Below are 15,238 nucleotides of genomic sequence, written 5' to 3'. Positions count from 1 at the left end.
TCATTTTGAATGTAGAATTGAAACCTCAAACTAAAGGATTAGTGTTTGTAAGTTTAGGTAATAAGCCATCACTCTTGTTACTTTAGCGGTTTCTTTTCTAAGCTTGAGATACTGGAAAAACCAATAATCAAACTATAAACATATCAATTTAATCAGCTGCAAGGCAAAATGCACTAGGAGCAGTTTTCACTTATCTTCATTTGCTTTGTACTCTTCATGTATAATGGTAACCCTGGCAGTTTTTAATGCTTGTAGGCTATATAGCAGAACACACTTGTCCTAACTTTAACTTTTCTTCTAGGTTGTCCGTAACGGAAATAAGCTTGCAAAGCTTGTTCAAAAGAAGAAAAAGCTTCAGAACTGGATGGATTATTATAACATCAAACTCCTTAAAAATCCTGCTTTTCGTCCCACGACAAAGGTACGGAGTTTTACTCTTCTGAGTATGTTTAAATTCTTATTGCAACTTCTCACACAAGATTGTTGCAGACAAGTTATCTAGGGCTGTGGGGAGAGCAGGTAGATGCCATAGATTACTACACGAAAGAACTTGAGGATCTCACAACGCAGGTGAAATATTATAGCTGTATATATTCCTGTTGTGCACTCTCTTTCTTCTTTTGTATGGGTTTTATTTCAGATATACACGCATAGAGACCGAAAGTCCCACAACCACTACGAGTACATAGAAGTAGTGAACAATACGTCGAGTATTGGTCATGTAGACGGCTAGAAAAAAGGAACGGCCATTCCAGGCCCTTGCCATGCTCGAAACACATTCCGAGTGGCCAAGAGCCGTTCCAGCCCTGGGCCGTTTGAATTTGTGTTTCAAACAAGTAACGCATTCTGGCCTGTTCTCGCATCCGTTCTAGTATCCTTCCGGTCGTTGAAGGCCCTTTCCAAGATTGAAAGGGGGCCAACAAACAGTTTGCTAAGAAATCTGTCTGTGATGTTTGCCTGTTTTTGGGCATTTTTGGAGGCCTTGTGGTCAAGCCTAGCTTCTTAGTAGAATATGCATTTTTTCAATCTCCTCTTCTCCCCTGCCCCTGCATTGTTCTGGGTCCCCCATTCTCATTCTCCTCCTTTGACAGTTCTCGCTCCATGTTCGTGTTCTCATTACATCTACAGACATATGGGGTGAGTATGCTCCTTCTCTCTTGTAGCGCGGATAATGCGTCGTGCTCTCTACAGTGTGGGTGCCCCTCAGTGCAATGTGCGTGACAATCTCACTCAAACAAATGAAAACTCTCTCAAACAGAATGAAACACAGAAACAACGGATAACAACACAGAAACAATGGATAACAACAGAGACACAACAGTGGACCAGAACATGTGGACTCGACTAGCTCAAAGAACCATGTACAGACTCTGGCGTGGCAGCACACTCTGCTCCAGCCCAGGACTCACAGGTACCAATGGGGTGTCGAGGCTCAGATGTGCAGGGATGGTGAAGCAGTGCTCTGTGTAAGACTTCCTCTAGACGACTACGTGCAAGATAAGATAGAACTGCCCCCAAAACACGACTACTCATATGTACAACCATAAGAGCCACCAACGGCCCATAAATGTCCAGCCAGCTAAGTCTATCTCCAAACTGAGTGGTGGTGGTGACCTGGCCACGATGTCCACTAGACCACCGTAGGTACCCTACCACGTGTCACTCTCAGCCCAAAGGGTCCGTCCAGTGTGAACCAGACCAACTGTAGCTAACTGTCCAACTGCCTGTCCTGTGAAGTGACTGTAGCCCTGCTACAGGTTGCCCGCCACAAGACCGCTCACCGTCTCGGTGAGAGGAAGACTGAAACTTTGAAAGAAAACTACTAGTATGTACAATGGTGAGTTCCTGGATCTGTCATCCAAGAGATAGAGTGGTGGCTACTGCTGCATCCGAAGGATCAGCTTCTGGAGGTGGGGCCATCAAATCGATTGTGGGGCCTTGCTGTATGCGAGCTCTCCTGTCAGTAAGTGTGTTTCCTGAGAAATGACCAGCCACCTGCTGCTGAGCCGATGGTAGCACCTGTCCTGTAGTGTACTGAGGACGTCGAGTAACACAGCCATGCCGATGTGCTCCAGCAACTCCATCACAACAAGTCATATTTTGCATCTGATGCAATGGTGAAGACTGAAACCCCTGAGGAGGAGGATACTGTTGTTGTTGGTTGTAGTACTGAACGGGAACTGGAGTCTATGAGTAAAGTCCCATAAACTGTTGAGAAGGACCCGTTGCTGCATGCTGCACTGGTGTACCTGCTCCAGTCCACCCATATCCCATACCCATCATCGTAGGCTGCGTTGCCCTATTTTCCTGTAACAACAATTCTCTAAATCTTTGGAGTTGATTCTGAAGGTCACTAATCACTTTAGACTTTAATTTCAGGGCCTGCTGAAGTGTGAAAATAGTGGCATCCCTATCCGCGATGGCGCTCTTAGCAACCTTCAGAGCTCCCTCCATAGATGCGTAAGTAGCTGCGTGACGCTGGTGTGTGGCTGCTAAACGCTCTGCTCCCCGCTCAATGGTGGCAATGGCTTGCCTAGACTCCTGCAATCTATCCACCGATAGCCGAAAAAATGATTTAGAGTCCGATCCTGTAGAAGGTCCTGTAATAGTGTCAGGGTGAAGAGAGTTGGAGAGTGGTACAACTGGTGGGACTGGTGTGACAAGTGGCACTGCTCGCGGTGGACTAGGAGCATGCCTCTCTGGACTAGGCGCATGCCTCTCTGTCGAAGTAGAGATGGTAGGAGTGGTTGCCGCAGGACTAGGCATAGGAGAAGAAGCAATTGCCACTGGGACATGGGAGCTAGTCACTGTGGTAGGTGTAAAAATAGCAGCAGTAGAGAGAGGAACACACACTGTAGAAGTCACAGCTGTGACATGCATAGTGTGATCTGGACCACCTGAACTTACCATCGAATCAGTAGTGACCGTATGCGAGGAACGTCGAACTGGTTGCTTCACTCGAAGCTGTTGGCTTTCGGAGACTGGCAGGGATACTAAAGATGCTACTGTGTCCTTCACTACCTTTGCCCTCTTTTTCTTTGGCTTTTCAGATAGATCATTTGTTTGTTCAATATCTTTCCCTTTTTTCTTAGAGCTTTTACGCTGCATCGCCGCATCCACATCCATAGGACTAACAGGTATATTAATCACCCAGGCCAACATCGGAGCTGCGAAGCATTGAAAGCTAGATTGCACAGATTGCACCAGAGCTCTGAATCTTTTAGCCCGAGACTGTAAAGAGGTAAATAAAATTTGATGAAAGCCACATGGGATGGTGTGGATGAGGCAGTATAGGCCTTCGCAGTGCGAGAATATAGTAGGCACGTCACATCTGGCCTTGCCCTTGCCCTTGCCGACTTTAGGATCTCTGACCAAAAAGTAATACTTGAAAATGGACCAGAGCTGTTTATTCCTTGCATAGCTAGCATGATTTGTATTGAGTAGTTCTTTGCATGCCTCGATTGTCGCATCTTTCGAAAGTTGGGAATAGGTGCGCGTAGCCGGTTTCACTGCAGGAAAAGTTTTCATCCCCAAGGCGTTACCTATTCGTGTAGCACTCAGTGGGTGTCCTCTGACTTGGGGAAAAAACTTGAGGAGTGCATGCACCATATCCATGGGAATATCCGAAGGCAGATCGATGTCTGCTAATGCTGACAATCCTAGCTTGTGTAGCTGGTCTTTTGATAGGACTTCTCGAAGTGACGGATGAGGCTGCTGCAGATGGAAGTTCAATGTGAACTTGGTTTGGGTCTTGGAAGAAGGAGGCCGAGGAATTGGATGACCCAGTATCTGCATGATGGCTTTTCTCTTCTTTTGGTTCTTTACAGCTTCTTCTTCATCATCCTCTTCCTCTTCCTCGTTGCTCGAAGACTCGGAGTTGGAAGCAGAGCTTGATTCGGACTCCTTGTAATTTTCATCACTGTGATCAGTGGAGGACACATCAGTGAGGCCATGGATGGATGTATCCACATCCTCTGTCTCTGCAGAACTTTGGGATGTCTCAGTTGGCCTCTCTGGAGAGAGAGCTTTTTTTTTCCTTACTTGCTTGCTTGTTCCAGCCATTGTAAAGAGAATTCCTGGTTGTGTCAATCTGCAGTGTGCAGTGCTAACTCTGAAAAAGCTTGAATACGCAAGAAACAAATAGCTTGTCCTTTCAAAGCGATGGAGGCAGCGGATGTGGAGTTAAAAAAGCTATGGCTGTTTTAAAGCACACGATGGATTGAAAACGATGGGTTCTGATTGCTAATCGATGGATGCAGGCGGAATTGGGCAAGGGGTTTAGGTAGGTTAAGGGCGAGGGGATGCGTATAGGATAGGGGCGAGGGAGTAAGGGAGGTAGGGTCGAGGGATATTTAGAGGATAAGGGCGAGGGGGAGAGAGTGGGTATGGGCGAGGGGGTTGAGGGTGGGTAGGGGCGAGGGGTTGAGGGTAGGTAAGGGCGAGGGGGAATAAGTGGATAGGGGCGAGGGGGAGATAGTGGATAGGGGCGAGGGGGAGAGAGAGTGGGTATGGGCGAGGGGGTTGAGGGTGGGTAGGGGCGAGGGGGAAAATAGTGGATAGGGGCGAGGGGGGAGAGAGTGGGTATGGGCGAGGGGGAAAATAGTGGATAGGGGCGAGGGGGTTGAGGGTAGGTAAGGGCGAGGGGGAATAAGTGGATAGGGGCGAGGGGGAGATAGTGGATAGGGGGGAGGGGGGAGAGAGTGGGTATGGGCGAGGGGGTTGAGGGTGGGTAGGGACGAGGGGGAAAATAGTGGATAGGGGCGAGGGGGGAGAGAGTGGGTATGGGCGAGGGGGAAAATAGTGGATAGGGGCTAGGGGGTTGAGGGCAGGTAAGGGCGAGGGAAGTAAGGGAGGGTAGGGGCGAGGGGTTGGCATAGAGTAGGGATGAGTGTGTTTGCGGAGAGGTTAGGGACGAGGGGTTTGGGGTTGGGATAGGTAGGGCGCAACGATCACACTCGGTACAAAGTGATAAAAGTGATAGCAGAAGCAAAGAGAAGGTACAAAGTGCTAATTTTTGAGCAGCTACAAATCTCGAGCAGATAAAAGGGAGGGTAATTTTGACTCATTAGGAGATTAAGGTTCTACAACAAAGCTGAAAGTTTAATGGCACCAAAGGTTTTTTCTGCTATTGGAATCAAAGTTCTTTGACATAAACTCTGCCATATTCTTCCCCTAGACAGTATGGCATTGGGAGTCTCATCAAGTCAAGTCCTTGATTACACCTTGTTCATTATCCCAATTGCCATCTAAGCAGAGTCCCCAAGAGTCCCCAAGTAGATTCCACTTGTCAAACTGAACAAAACCACTCCGACGAGAAGCTTGACTGAAAGCTTAACTGGAAGGACCTTAATACTTAACCGCAAATAACAAGACATAGCAGAAATTGAGACAGTAACAGAGCATCCATTCTGGTGGAAAGCTAGTCGTGAGGAGAGCATAACTGAGACAGTAACAAAACACCCGTTCTGATGGAAAGATAGTGGGGAGGAGAGAGATGGGACATAGATCCTACAGATGGCGGGATAGTTGCAGACCCTTTACTCAGAGGAGTAATAGCACTTGATTCTGGAGCCATTTACCAGTGGCAAAGGAACACCTTCCAAAGTGACTAACTGGACAGCTCCCTGTGGCAAAACCTCCTGTACTCTAAAGGGCCCTTGCCAAGCTGGAACCAGCTTCTTTGCTTTTTTCAAATATTTTGCCTGATAGAGTAGCACCAATGTGCCTTGCGTTATTTTTGGCTTTCTGAGGTGGCGATCATGCCACGCTTTGCGACGAAGTTGTTCCGCTTGCAGAGCACGAGAAGCTAAAAGGCGGCTTTCATCCAATAAGGTGAGACGGGAGATAGAGGCAGATTCCATGCCCCAACTTGCACGCAGACTACCCACCCTAGGGGAACCGGAGTTGAACTCAAATGGAGCTATGGCTTCCAAACCGAAAGCGAGTTGAAAAGGCGTTTGATTCGTTGTTGCTTTGAAAGATGTGCGGTATGCCCAAAGAGTGCCGTGCACAGCCTGAGCCCACGATGCTGGATGGAGATGACATGCTTTCCTCAGTAGAGCGATCAGAACCTTGTTGGTGCTCTCGGCCTGTCCATTGGCTCTAGGGTAATAAGAGCACGACTTGCGATGAAAAATCTTGTAATTGGCCAGCAAATTTGAGATCATGTCATTGACAAAATGACTGCCTCTATCACTGGTGATCTCTAAGGGACATCCAAATCTGCATAAAATATTTTCATATAAAAATTTGGCCACTGTATTGCCGGTGCAATCTACTGTCGCTAGTACCTCTGCCCACTTTGTTGCATAGTCTGTAGCCACTAGCAGATATTTGCGATTACCTGGTTGAGCCGGGGGATATATTGGTCCTACAAAGTCCAAACCCCATCTCTCAAAAGGTAGCCACGCCATCGAGACCTGCAAAGGACAGTTGGATTACTTACTCGGCTTTGGCCCACATCTCTGGCACACATCACAAACCTTAGAATATGCTATTGCATCCCTAAAAATGTAGGGCCACCACAGACCACTCTGTAGAATCTTCTGAGCAGTGATGTGACCAGGGTAATGGCCACCAGTGGGACCATTGTGGGCATCCTCCAGAATATGCTCCACCTCATGAGGCAAGACACAACGCTTCAGAACACCATCTGGTCCCGCTTTGTAGAGCTGGCCCCTGATCAGAGTGAAAGGCCTGGACTTCAATAGCAATCTCCTCTTTTGCAGTGGGGATGCCCTCTCTGGGTACAGCCCAGTAGATAGAAAATGTAGGACCTCGCCGTACCACTCCGGTGTTGTATCTATTTTAAAAAGACTGCTATCTGGAAAGTCATCCGCAATCCCGGTAGCTTCTTCGCCTGTGTAAATGCGAGAGAGGTGGTTAGCCATTACATGATGCTTACCAGGACGGAGTACCACTTCAAAATCAAACTCCTGGAATAGGAGGAGCCATCGCCATACTCGACCTGCAACCTGTGGCTTATTAAGCAGATAGCGCAAGGCATGGTGATCAGTGATAACTGTGAAGTGGACCCCTAGCAAATAGTGATGAAATTTGTGTAGAGCATACACTATAGCCAATCCTTCCCTCTCTGTGGTGCTATAGTTTCGCTCTGCTTTGGTGAGCAGGCGACTTGCATAATGTACAGGGCGATCCAAGTTGAACTCTTTGCTAGGCTGAGTCAGCACAGCACCCACGGCCAACAGACTGGCATCTGTATGCACATGAAAAGGTAGGGCCCAATCCGGGGCAACTAGAATAGGCGCTTCAGTGAGACGTTTTTTGAGGTATGCAAATGCTTCGGCCTCAGGTGTTGACCACCGGAAGGGAACAGCAGCACTGGTGAGCCGGGTCAATGGTTGAGCCACCTGTGCATACATACGTATAAACCTGCGATGATAGCCGGTGTGGCCCACAAAGCTCTGAACACCTTTGGGATTTATGGGAGGAGGTAACTTCAAGATAGCCACTATCTTCTCTGGGTCCGGTGCCAAACCTTGAGCAGACACCACATGGCCCAACAGTGTGCCCTCTGTGACCAAAAAGTGACATTTGTTCGGATTGAGCTTCAAACGTGCCTCTCTGCACCTGCGGAAGACTGCAGAGAGCTGAGCAAGATGCTCCTTTAGATTTTCTACTGGGGTCGAACATTGAGCACCCGAGAAGGTAGAAAAGTCATCCATGAATATGCGAAGGTGATCAGTAAGCAGAGGACAAAAGATGAGATATACTATGCGATTGAAAGAAGGCGGTGCATTTTTAAGCCCAAAAGACATTCTAGTGTAGATGAAAATACCCCAGGGAGTCACAAAAGCTGTTTTGATTTGGTCGTCAGGATGTATTCCTAATTGATTGTAGCCGCTGAACCCGTCCATAAAACTATACAGTACATGGCCAGCGACATCTTCGAGGACTCTCTCAGTAAAAGGTGTCGGAAATCCATCCTGGATTGTGACCTTATTCAGAGCCCGATAGTCGACACAAACTCGAATTTTATTGGACTGCTTCTTTGGGGCAATAACCATAGGAGACAACCATTCTGAGTGCTCTACTGGTACAATAATACCTGCTTCTTGCATTTTTTCCAACTCGATTTTGACTGCTTCTGCATACTTGGGATTCAGTTTGTAAGCACGTCCTCTGACCGGCTTAGCCCCCTCAACCAGAGGAATTGTGTGGACTCCTAGCTCTACTGGGATTCCTTCTAAATCGTGGTAAGACCAGGCAAACACATCTTTGAAAGAGCGCACGAAGGAGATTACCAGGTCGAGTAGAGCGGGGTGATCCCATAACCAAGTGGCTAATAAGATGGGCTGATGGCTATCAGGGCCGCCTAGGTTGACCTCTCTGACTGGGTCAGGCGCGGTGCAGTGGTTGAGGCTGCGTCAGGTGGAGAAGATTGTGCCGCCTCTGTTAGCCTTTGGACATTATGAGTTGGCGTCTGATCAATGTTGAAATCAGCATACTCTTCCTGCAACCAACCTGATGGAAGCTCTGCAAATGGTAAATCCTCAGATACCTCAAAGTGCTCCGGCATGGGTGGAGAGTCAGATGGAGTAGAGGCTAAGGAGGGAGCTGGGGTGTTGGCCAACTCTTGCAAGGGAGACTTTTTTCCCCTTCTATGGTGGGTTATAGGCTCACCCAGGCTGACGGTTTCCATCAAGGGACCCTCTGAAGGATGGGCACCAGAGACTGGTCCACTTGGCTCTGACTCACTTGGCTGACTGGGATTCTTGGTCTCAGGTGTAGCTTCAGATGCAGGATTAGGGGGATAGGGTGAATCTGTTGGCAAAGGTTGAAGAGAGACTACATAGCATTGCATCGAAGAGGTGGCTTTTAACCACTGCAGTAAGTCTTCATCGGACCCATCGGGAGGGACCGGCTGCTCCAAGTCAGGGTTGGACTCTACTGACAAAGAGCTATGCTGAACGACCGGATCCATACCTCCTTCGAGACGAATTTGTTGCATTGGAGAGCCAGGAGTATGTATCCACATGGCGTCGGTTCCCTAGTCGTGAAGTGCTTTCGTATGTCGCAGCCATGGCCTACCAATCAACAAGGGATAACCTCCCTCTACCAGGGGAAGATTAACTACCACAAAATCCAAGTTAAAAGTGAAATCTTGTACCTTCAGAGGCACCTTGTCGACTATGCCCACTGGGTAGACTGTTCTCTGATCAGCCAATGTAACAGTGAAAGGAGCAGGTCGGGTAGGCTTTAGACCTAAGGCCATCATAGTGAATTCGGGCATCAAATTGATTCCAGATCCTCCATCAACGATGAGGCCGGATAGCTGGTGCCCAAGAATAGATACAGTGAGGCGAGGACTTTTATAATCGGTGAGGGGAGTAGGTGGATAGGAAATCAAATAGGACTCTGAGGGCTGTACAGGGAGGTGCCCGCCACTAGGCCCAGCCCCCGGGTACAGAGACTGAATGATTGACAGGGTGTCACTTCTAAGTGTTGCATCAAGCCTTAGTATGTCGTATAGTGACACCTGCTGAAAAGTATTTTTCAAGATGGCTTCTGCTGTGGGCTTGGCGCCTTCGAACTGGGCTCCTTTTGTGACCTTAATCTGTTCCAAGTCAGCCACTGCTTCTAAGAAGGCTCCATCAATGTCAGATAACAAGGAAGTTGGTTTGCTCTGAGCAATTGGGAAGGACTTGTCCTTTGGGTTAGGTAGACCAGAGTGAGGAAGTGGAGACTGGCGAGGTGGACCTGTGGGTAGACTGAGACCAAGAGCTGCTCTTTGTGCCCGAGTAAGGACACCAGCAGGCTCCTCCACTTGCAGAGGCTTAACCACATGAGTAGCAGGTGAAGGTTGAGGCACGGTGTTCACAGTAATCAAATTTATCTTCGGAAAGGTGAATTCGGGCTGGTTCTGAGTCGAGCCTGAAGACGTGGATGCCCTTTGCTTGGGACAATCTTTATTGTAGTGATCCTTCGAATCAGGGCAATGACGACAAGGAGGGGACCCCTCGGGTAAAGGACACTTACTCTGATAATGCCCATATTCTCCGCATCTGTAGCAGAGTATGGGCCGATTGGAAGGACGAAACGGGGGACGAGGTGGTTGCTACATGGAATTTGAGGCTGAGGTGTAGAAACTTTGGGGAACTGAGGGAGTACTGGCATGATAAAAACTGTGGGGTGCAAAGTTGTTGTGCATACCTTGCTGCATAGGGGGTGTTGTCAGCAGAGGAGGCAACTGGTTTTGATGGCCGTAGGGTGAGACCATGTTGGATGCAGGTGCTAGCCCTTGTTGGAGAGAAGGACCAAGATTTTGTTGTATTTGACACAATCCCTTGAGGTAGTAACAATCCTTATCCTCATGTCCAGCTTTTTCACAGAAGTGGCAGTAAAACCGAAGGGGGCATTCCTGTGGTGGGTGCCCTGGAGAGCGGCATGAGCTACACCAAACCATATTGCTGACACTTGAGCTCTTCTAACTCGCGCTTAATCTGTTCCAATGCCTCATTATGTGTAGGCTTCTCTTGTCTAAGAGAGAAGGACCTCTCCTCTTGAAGAGCTCGTTGTAGCTTTAGGGCTTCCAGTTCCCTACGTAAAGAAGTTAAAGGTTCAGTAGGACTACCTTCCGAGAACACAGAGGGAGTATCTATTTGAGGAGAGTTGTTGAAGAGCTTCCTAGCTCCCTCTATTCTAGTAGCAGCTGCAATGAACTCGTCGAGAGTGGCGTCGGGTCGGAGACTCTCTCGGAGTTTTTGCTGAGAAGTTTTGGGAAGCGCCTTCTCCACCCACTTTTTAACCATGAATTCACCGGGTTGTTGGGGAAGCTTGGCCACCAGCGACTTAGTTTTTGTCATAAGCTCCGCAAAAGTCTCCTCAGGTTTGAGCACCATGTTGGCCAACTCATCCAACACCTTCTCCTGGTAGTCACCTGGCCTGAAAGCTGCACAGAACTACTGTCTTAAGGCTGCCCAAGTTGCAAAATGGTTCTCTGCAAATTGGCTGTACCATTTATCTGCGAGGCCATTCAAGGTGGATGGAAATAGTACCAAGTAAGCATCTTCTCTGTTCAGCCCACGTCCCCTACAGAGAGATACAAATCTTCTTGCATGGTCGTCAGCATCTTCTGAAGACAGCCCTTTAAATGTAGGGAACTTGATGTTCACCTTGGCCAAAACACTAGCTAGTGGCTCCATGATTCCTTGCTGAGTCTGTTGCACAATAGCTTGTTGTAGAAGAATAGGAGAGAGCTTTTCTGGAGAAGGTGATCGCGAAGATGGGGAACCTGATGAAGGAATGGGTGATGTGATATGTGGAGGTATAGGTGATGAGGTTGAAGGATTTCTACAAGGTGTCAAAGGTCGTCTTCTGTGATAGTACTTCAGAGGGCTCAGTAGTGGGCTTTGACGCTCAACTGACCTCCTTGTATGTGTCATACAGTGACCTCCAAACCAACCAAGCTTTGGGCAAGAAAACCTTGAACTGGCTGAAGACTGGTCTAGACTCTACTAGACCAGACGAGTGTCTAGACCAGCTGGACCAGGGACGAGGAGGACTAGACCAGGGTCTAGACCAGACAAGGGCAAGTTGGACCAGGGCGAGAGGGGACCAGACCAGCAAGGCGAGAGACTTAGACTGCACAGGCAAAGAGAAGAAACCAGCTACTCAACAGAGTGAGACTTCAGTTGAGATCTCATCGTGGTCGCCAAAATGAGAGCACCTGTAGCGCGGATAATGCGTCGTGCTCTCTACAGTGTGGGTGCCCCTCAGTGCAATGTGCGTGACAATCTCACTCAAACAAATGAAAACTCTCTCAAACAGAATGAAACACAGAAACAACGGATAACAACACAGAAACAATGGATAACAACAGAGACACAACAGTGGACCAGAACATGTGGACTCGACTAGCTCAAAGAACATGTACAGACTCTGGCGTGGCAGCACACTCCGCTCCAGCCCAGGACTCACAGGTACAAATGGGGTGTCGAGGCTCAGATGTGCAGGGATGGTGAAGCAGTGCTCTGTGTAAGACTTCCTCTAGACGACTACGTGCAAGATAAGATAGAACTGCCCCCAAAACACGACTACTCATATGTACAGCCATAAGAGCCACCAACGGCCCATAAATGTCCAGCCAGCTAAGTCTATCTCCAAACTGAGTGGTGGTGGTGACCTGGCCACGATGTCCACTAGACCACCGTAGGTACCCTACCACGTGTCACTCTCAGCCCAAAGGGTCCGTCCAGTGTGAACCAGACCAACTGTAGCTAACTGTCCAACTGCCTGTCCTGTGAAGTGACTGTAGCCTTGCTACATCTCTATGAAACCGGCCCGAAGGGCGGTAGACTTTGGCTTTCACCTGAAACTTTACTTTAAACTTTAACACACACAGAGAAACCTTGCAGAAGGAACCTATAACAGGAATTAACACTTCAAAGCACACACGGCTCGGAAGCTAGAATGCTCCGAGCAGACGCCGACAACCTGTAGGCCCCAAAAAATGGCGGTATTTCTTTATTTTCGGCAGTATAACGACCCCAAAACTTACCCTGAACAAATCCCCTTGCTAGAACTCACTTCCAAGGACTTAAACCCTCTGTTTTCAGCTCAAAAAAAAAAAATACAGCTCGCTGTAATTTTGGTTTTTACCCTGTTTTCAGCCCTAAACAGTCCCGAAACTGTCCTCTAACAGTGGGGCACTGTTCCCAATGCTTCTGGCATCCATACGGCTGCAAAACAGTCCAAAAACAGCGCATGACGAGCGTTGAAAATGCACCTGTAAGGTGAGGTTATCACCCTCACCAATGCTTGGTTTTGGAATAGCAATTAGCAACTCCTGTTCCTGCTCAAAAAGGCTCTTGCCTCGGCATAGAAGCATAAGACCACACAACTGTACATAGGTCAAATGAAGAGCCCTCTTGTGGGGCATCATGTTACTGCACGTAGTGGAGAGAGAGAGAGAGAGCAGTGTAGAGTGTGCAGGACATCACTTCTTGCACTACACTGTACATGAGAGGGAAAGCTTGCACACAATAGCTCTTAACCTATGACAGGTTCTCAATGAAGCACCCCCCCAACATAAATCGAGCGCCTTCTCTTCTGTGCTTGACCTGTAATGCATCTGTGAACAAATAGATGCAAAAGGGAAAGAGTTCCATGGCTGCCAAAACTTGCGTATCGTTGAAAATGCAGCAAAACAGTGCTGTAAACATGCAAACAGCCCTGTAAACATGCATCTGATGCGTTCTAATGTTGAAAATGAGCTCCTTGATCCTAGGTAAAGTCATGGGAAGCTCAAAAATGCAGAGAAATGGCTGAAAATCAGAGTTATTAGCCTCCAAAACTGCTCCAAAAAGTCAGTTACGAGTTCTGTTCTCCTAGACTTGGTAAATTGGCCAAAAAGTGCCACTTGGCACTCATGCATGCAATTTTTCCGCATTGGGCTTCCCGCTTAAAAATCTCTCAACTGGTTCATCAGTTGACTTTACAACAGAGTAATAAAATGTTCTCCTTGTCATTTTGAAGCTAATGGCATGAACAAATTTCGTGGCCCAAAATAGCAGTTCCCTAAATTTTAGGAGATGCTTGCATTGGACTCTCACTGGTCATCTGACCATCTTTCACCACTTGGACCATGTCCAAAAATGCAATGTAACCCAGTTCTCAGTGATTTTCTCTAGGTGACCCCACCTTGTCACTGTGCCTCTATGGAGTAGTATCCACCAACTTATTAAGTTCGGCGAGGGGACCTAGATGACTTTGAACTGAGCCTAGACACCCTTTAACTACTCGAATTCAAGTGCCGACCAACTTCCCTTTTGTGGGTGAAACTATTGTTTCACACTGGCCATACAATGTTCGACCATTTGCAACTTCAAAAAGAGGGTCCCAAAAATTAAACAAAGATCATCAGAAAGAAACCAATAACTCGAGTTAGCAATTTCCACGTCCGTGACACTCTACATGGCCCCGGACCATCACTCATTGCCAGATCCACCAAAGGCATGCCCAAGCACCAGCTATCATCTACAGACATATGGGGTGAGCATGCTACTTCTCTCTACATGACCCCGGACCATCAATCATTGCCAGATTCAACAGAGGCATGACCATGCACTCGTGCTTTCTTTACTACGTAAATGGTAAAGAAGGCTATTGATAGGATGAAGACTTGGAGACAATATGATCATGATGGTGTTGTAGAGCTATGTGTGAGGGTTTCCATGTCCACGATTGTACCTATTTTCAAATATGGAGACCCTAGTTTACCTGGGAATTACCGCACTATCATGATCGAACACACACACTAACCAGATTAATGCATCATGAGAAAGAAACCAATAACTTGAGCTAGCAATTTCCATGTCTTCGTGACACTCTACATGGCCCCAGACCATCACTCATTGCTAGATCCACCAAAGGCATGCCCAAGCGCCAGCTATTACATCTTCAAACATATGGGGTGAGCATGCTACTTCTCTTTACATGACCCCGGACCATCAGTCATTGCCAGATTCACCAGAGGCATGACCATGCACTCGTGCTTTCTTTACTACGTAGATGGTAAAGAAGTCTATTGATAGGATGAAGACTGGGAGAGCATATGATCATGATGGCATTGTAGCTGAGCATTTTATACATGCGAATGATGTTTTGGCTGATTTGCTTGCTTAATAGAGCTATGTATGAGGGTTTCCATGTCCACGATTGTACCTATTTTCAAATATGGAGACCCTAGTTTACCTGGGAATTACCGCACTATCATGATTGGACACATACACTAACCAGATTAATGCATCCATCATTGAAACCAATAACTCGAGTTAGCAATTCCACGTCTTCGTGACACTCTACATGGCCCCGCACCATCACTCATTGACAGATCCACCAAAGGCATGCCCAAGCGCCAGCTATTACATCTAGAGACATATGGGGTGAGCATGCTACTTCTCTCTACATGACCCTGGACCATCAGTCATTGCCAGATTCACCAGAGGCATGACCATGCACTCGTGCTTCTTTACTACGTAGATGGTAAAGAAGGCTATTGATAGGATGAAGACTGGGAGAGCATATGATCATGATGGCGTTGTAGCTGAGCATTTTATACATGCGAATGATCTTTTGGCTGATCTGCTTGCTTAATAGAGCTATGTGTGAGGGTTTCCATGTCCACGATTGTACCTATTTTCAAATATGGAGACCTGGGAATTACCACACTATCATGATCGGACACACACACTAACCAGATTAATGCATCCATCAT

General features: G+C 47.6%; 1 protein-coding gene across 2 annotated transcripts in view; it reads left to right on the top strand.

Moving 5' to 3' along the window:
- The window catches only part of LOC147452824 (hyperosmolality-gated Ca2+ permeable channel 1.7-like), a 176,404-nt gene that overhangs the window by 39,085 nt on the left and 122,081 nt on the right, over nucleotides 1-15,238 (top strand). For both annotated transcript variants that reach the window (XM_086518419.1, XM_086518418.1), the window contains exons 5-6: nucleotides 302-421; nucleotides 490-570. In XM_086518419.1, coding sequence (XP_086374545.1) covers nucleotides 302-421; nucleotides 490-570 — 201 coding nt within the window. The remainder of the gene's footprint in view (nucleotides 1-301; nucleotides 422-489; nucleotides 571-15,238) is intronic.

Source organism: Adiantum capillus-veneris, chromosome 8 (genome assembly GCF_014529385.1).
Source record: "Adiantum capillus-veneris isolate H3 chromosome 8, ASM1452938v2, whole genome shotgun sequence".
Taxonomy (NCBI): domain Eukaryota; kingdom Viridiplantae; phylum Streptophyta; class Polypodiopsida; order Polypodiales; family Pteridaceae; genus Adiantum; species Adiantum capillus-veneris.
The sequence above is the reverse complement of the archived record's forward strand: the minus strand, read 5'-3'. Positions and strand labels throughout refer to the sequence as shown.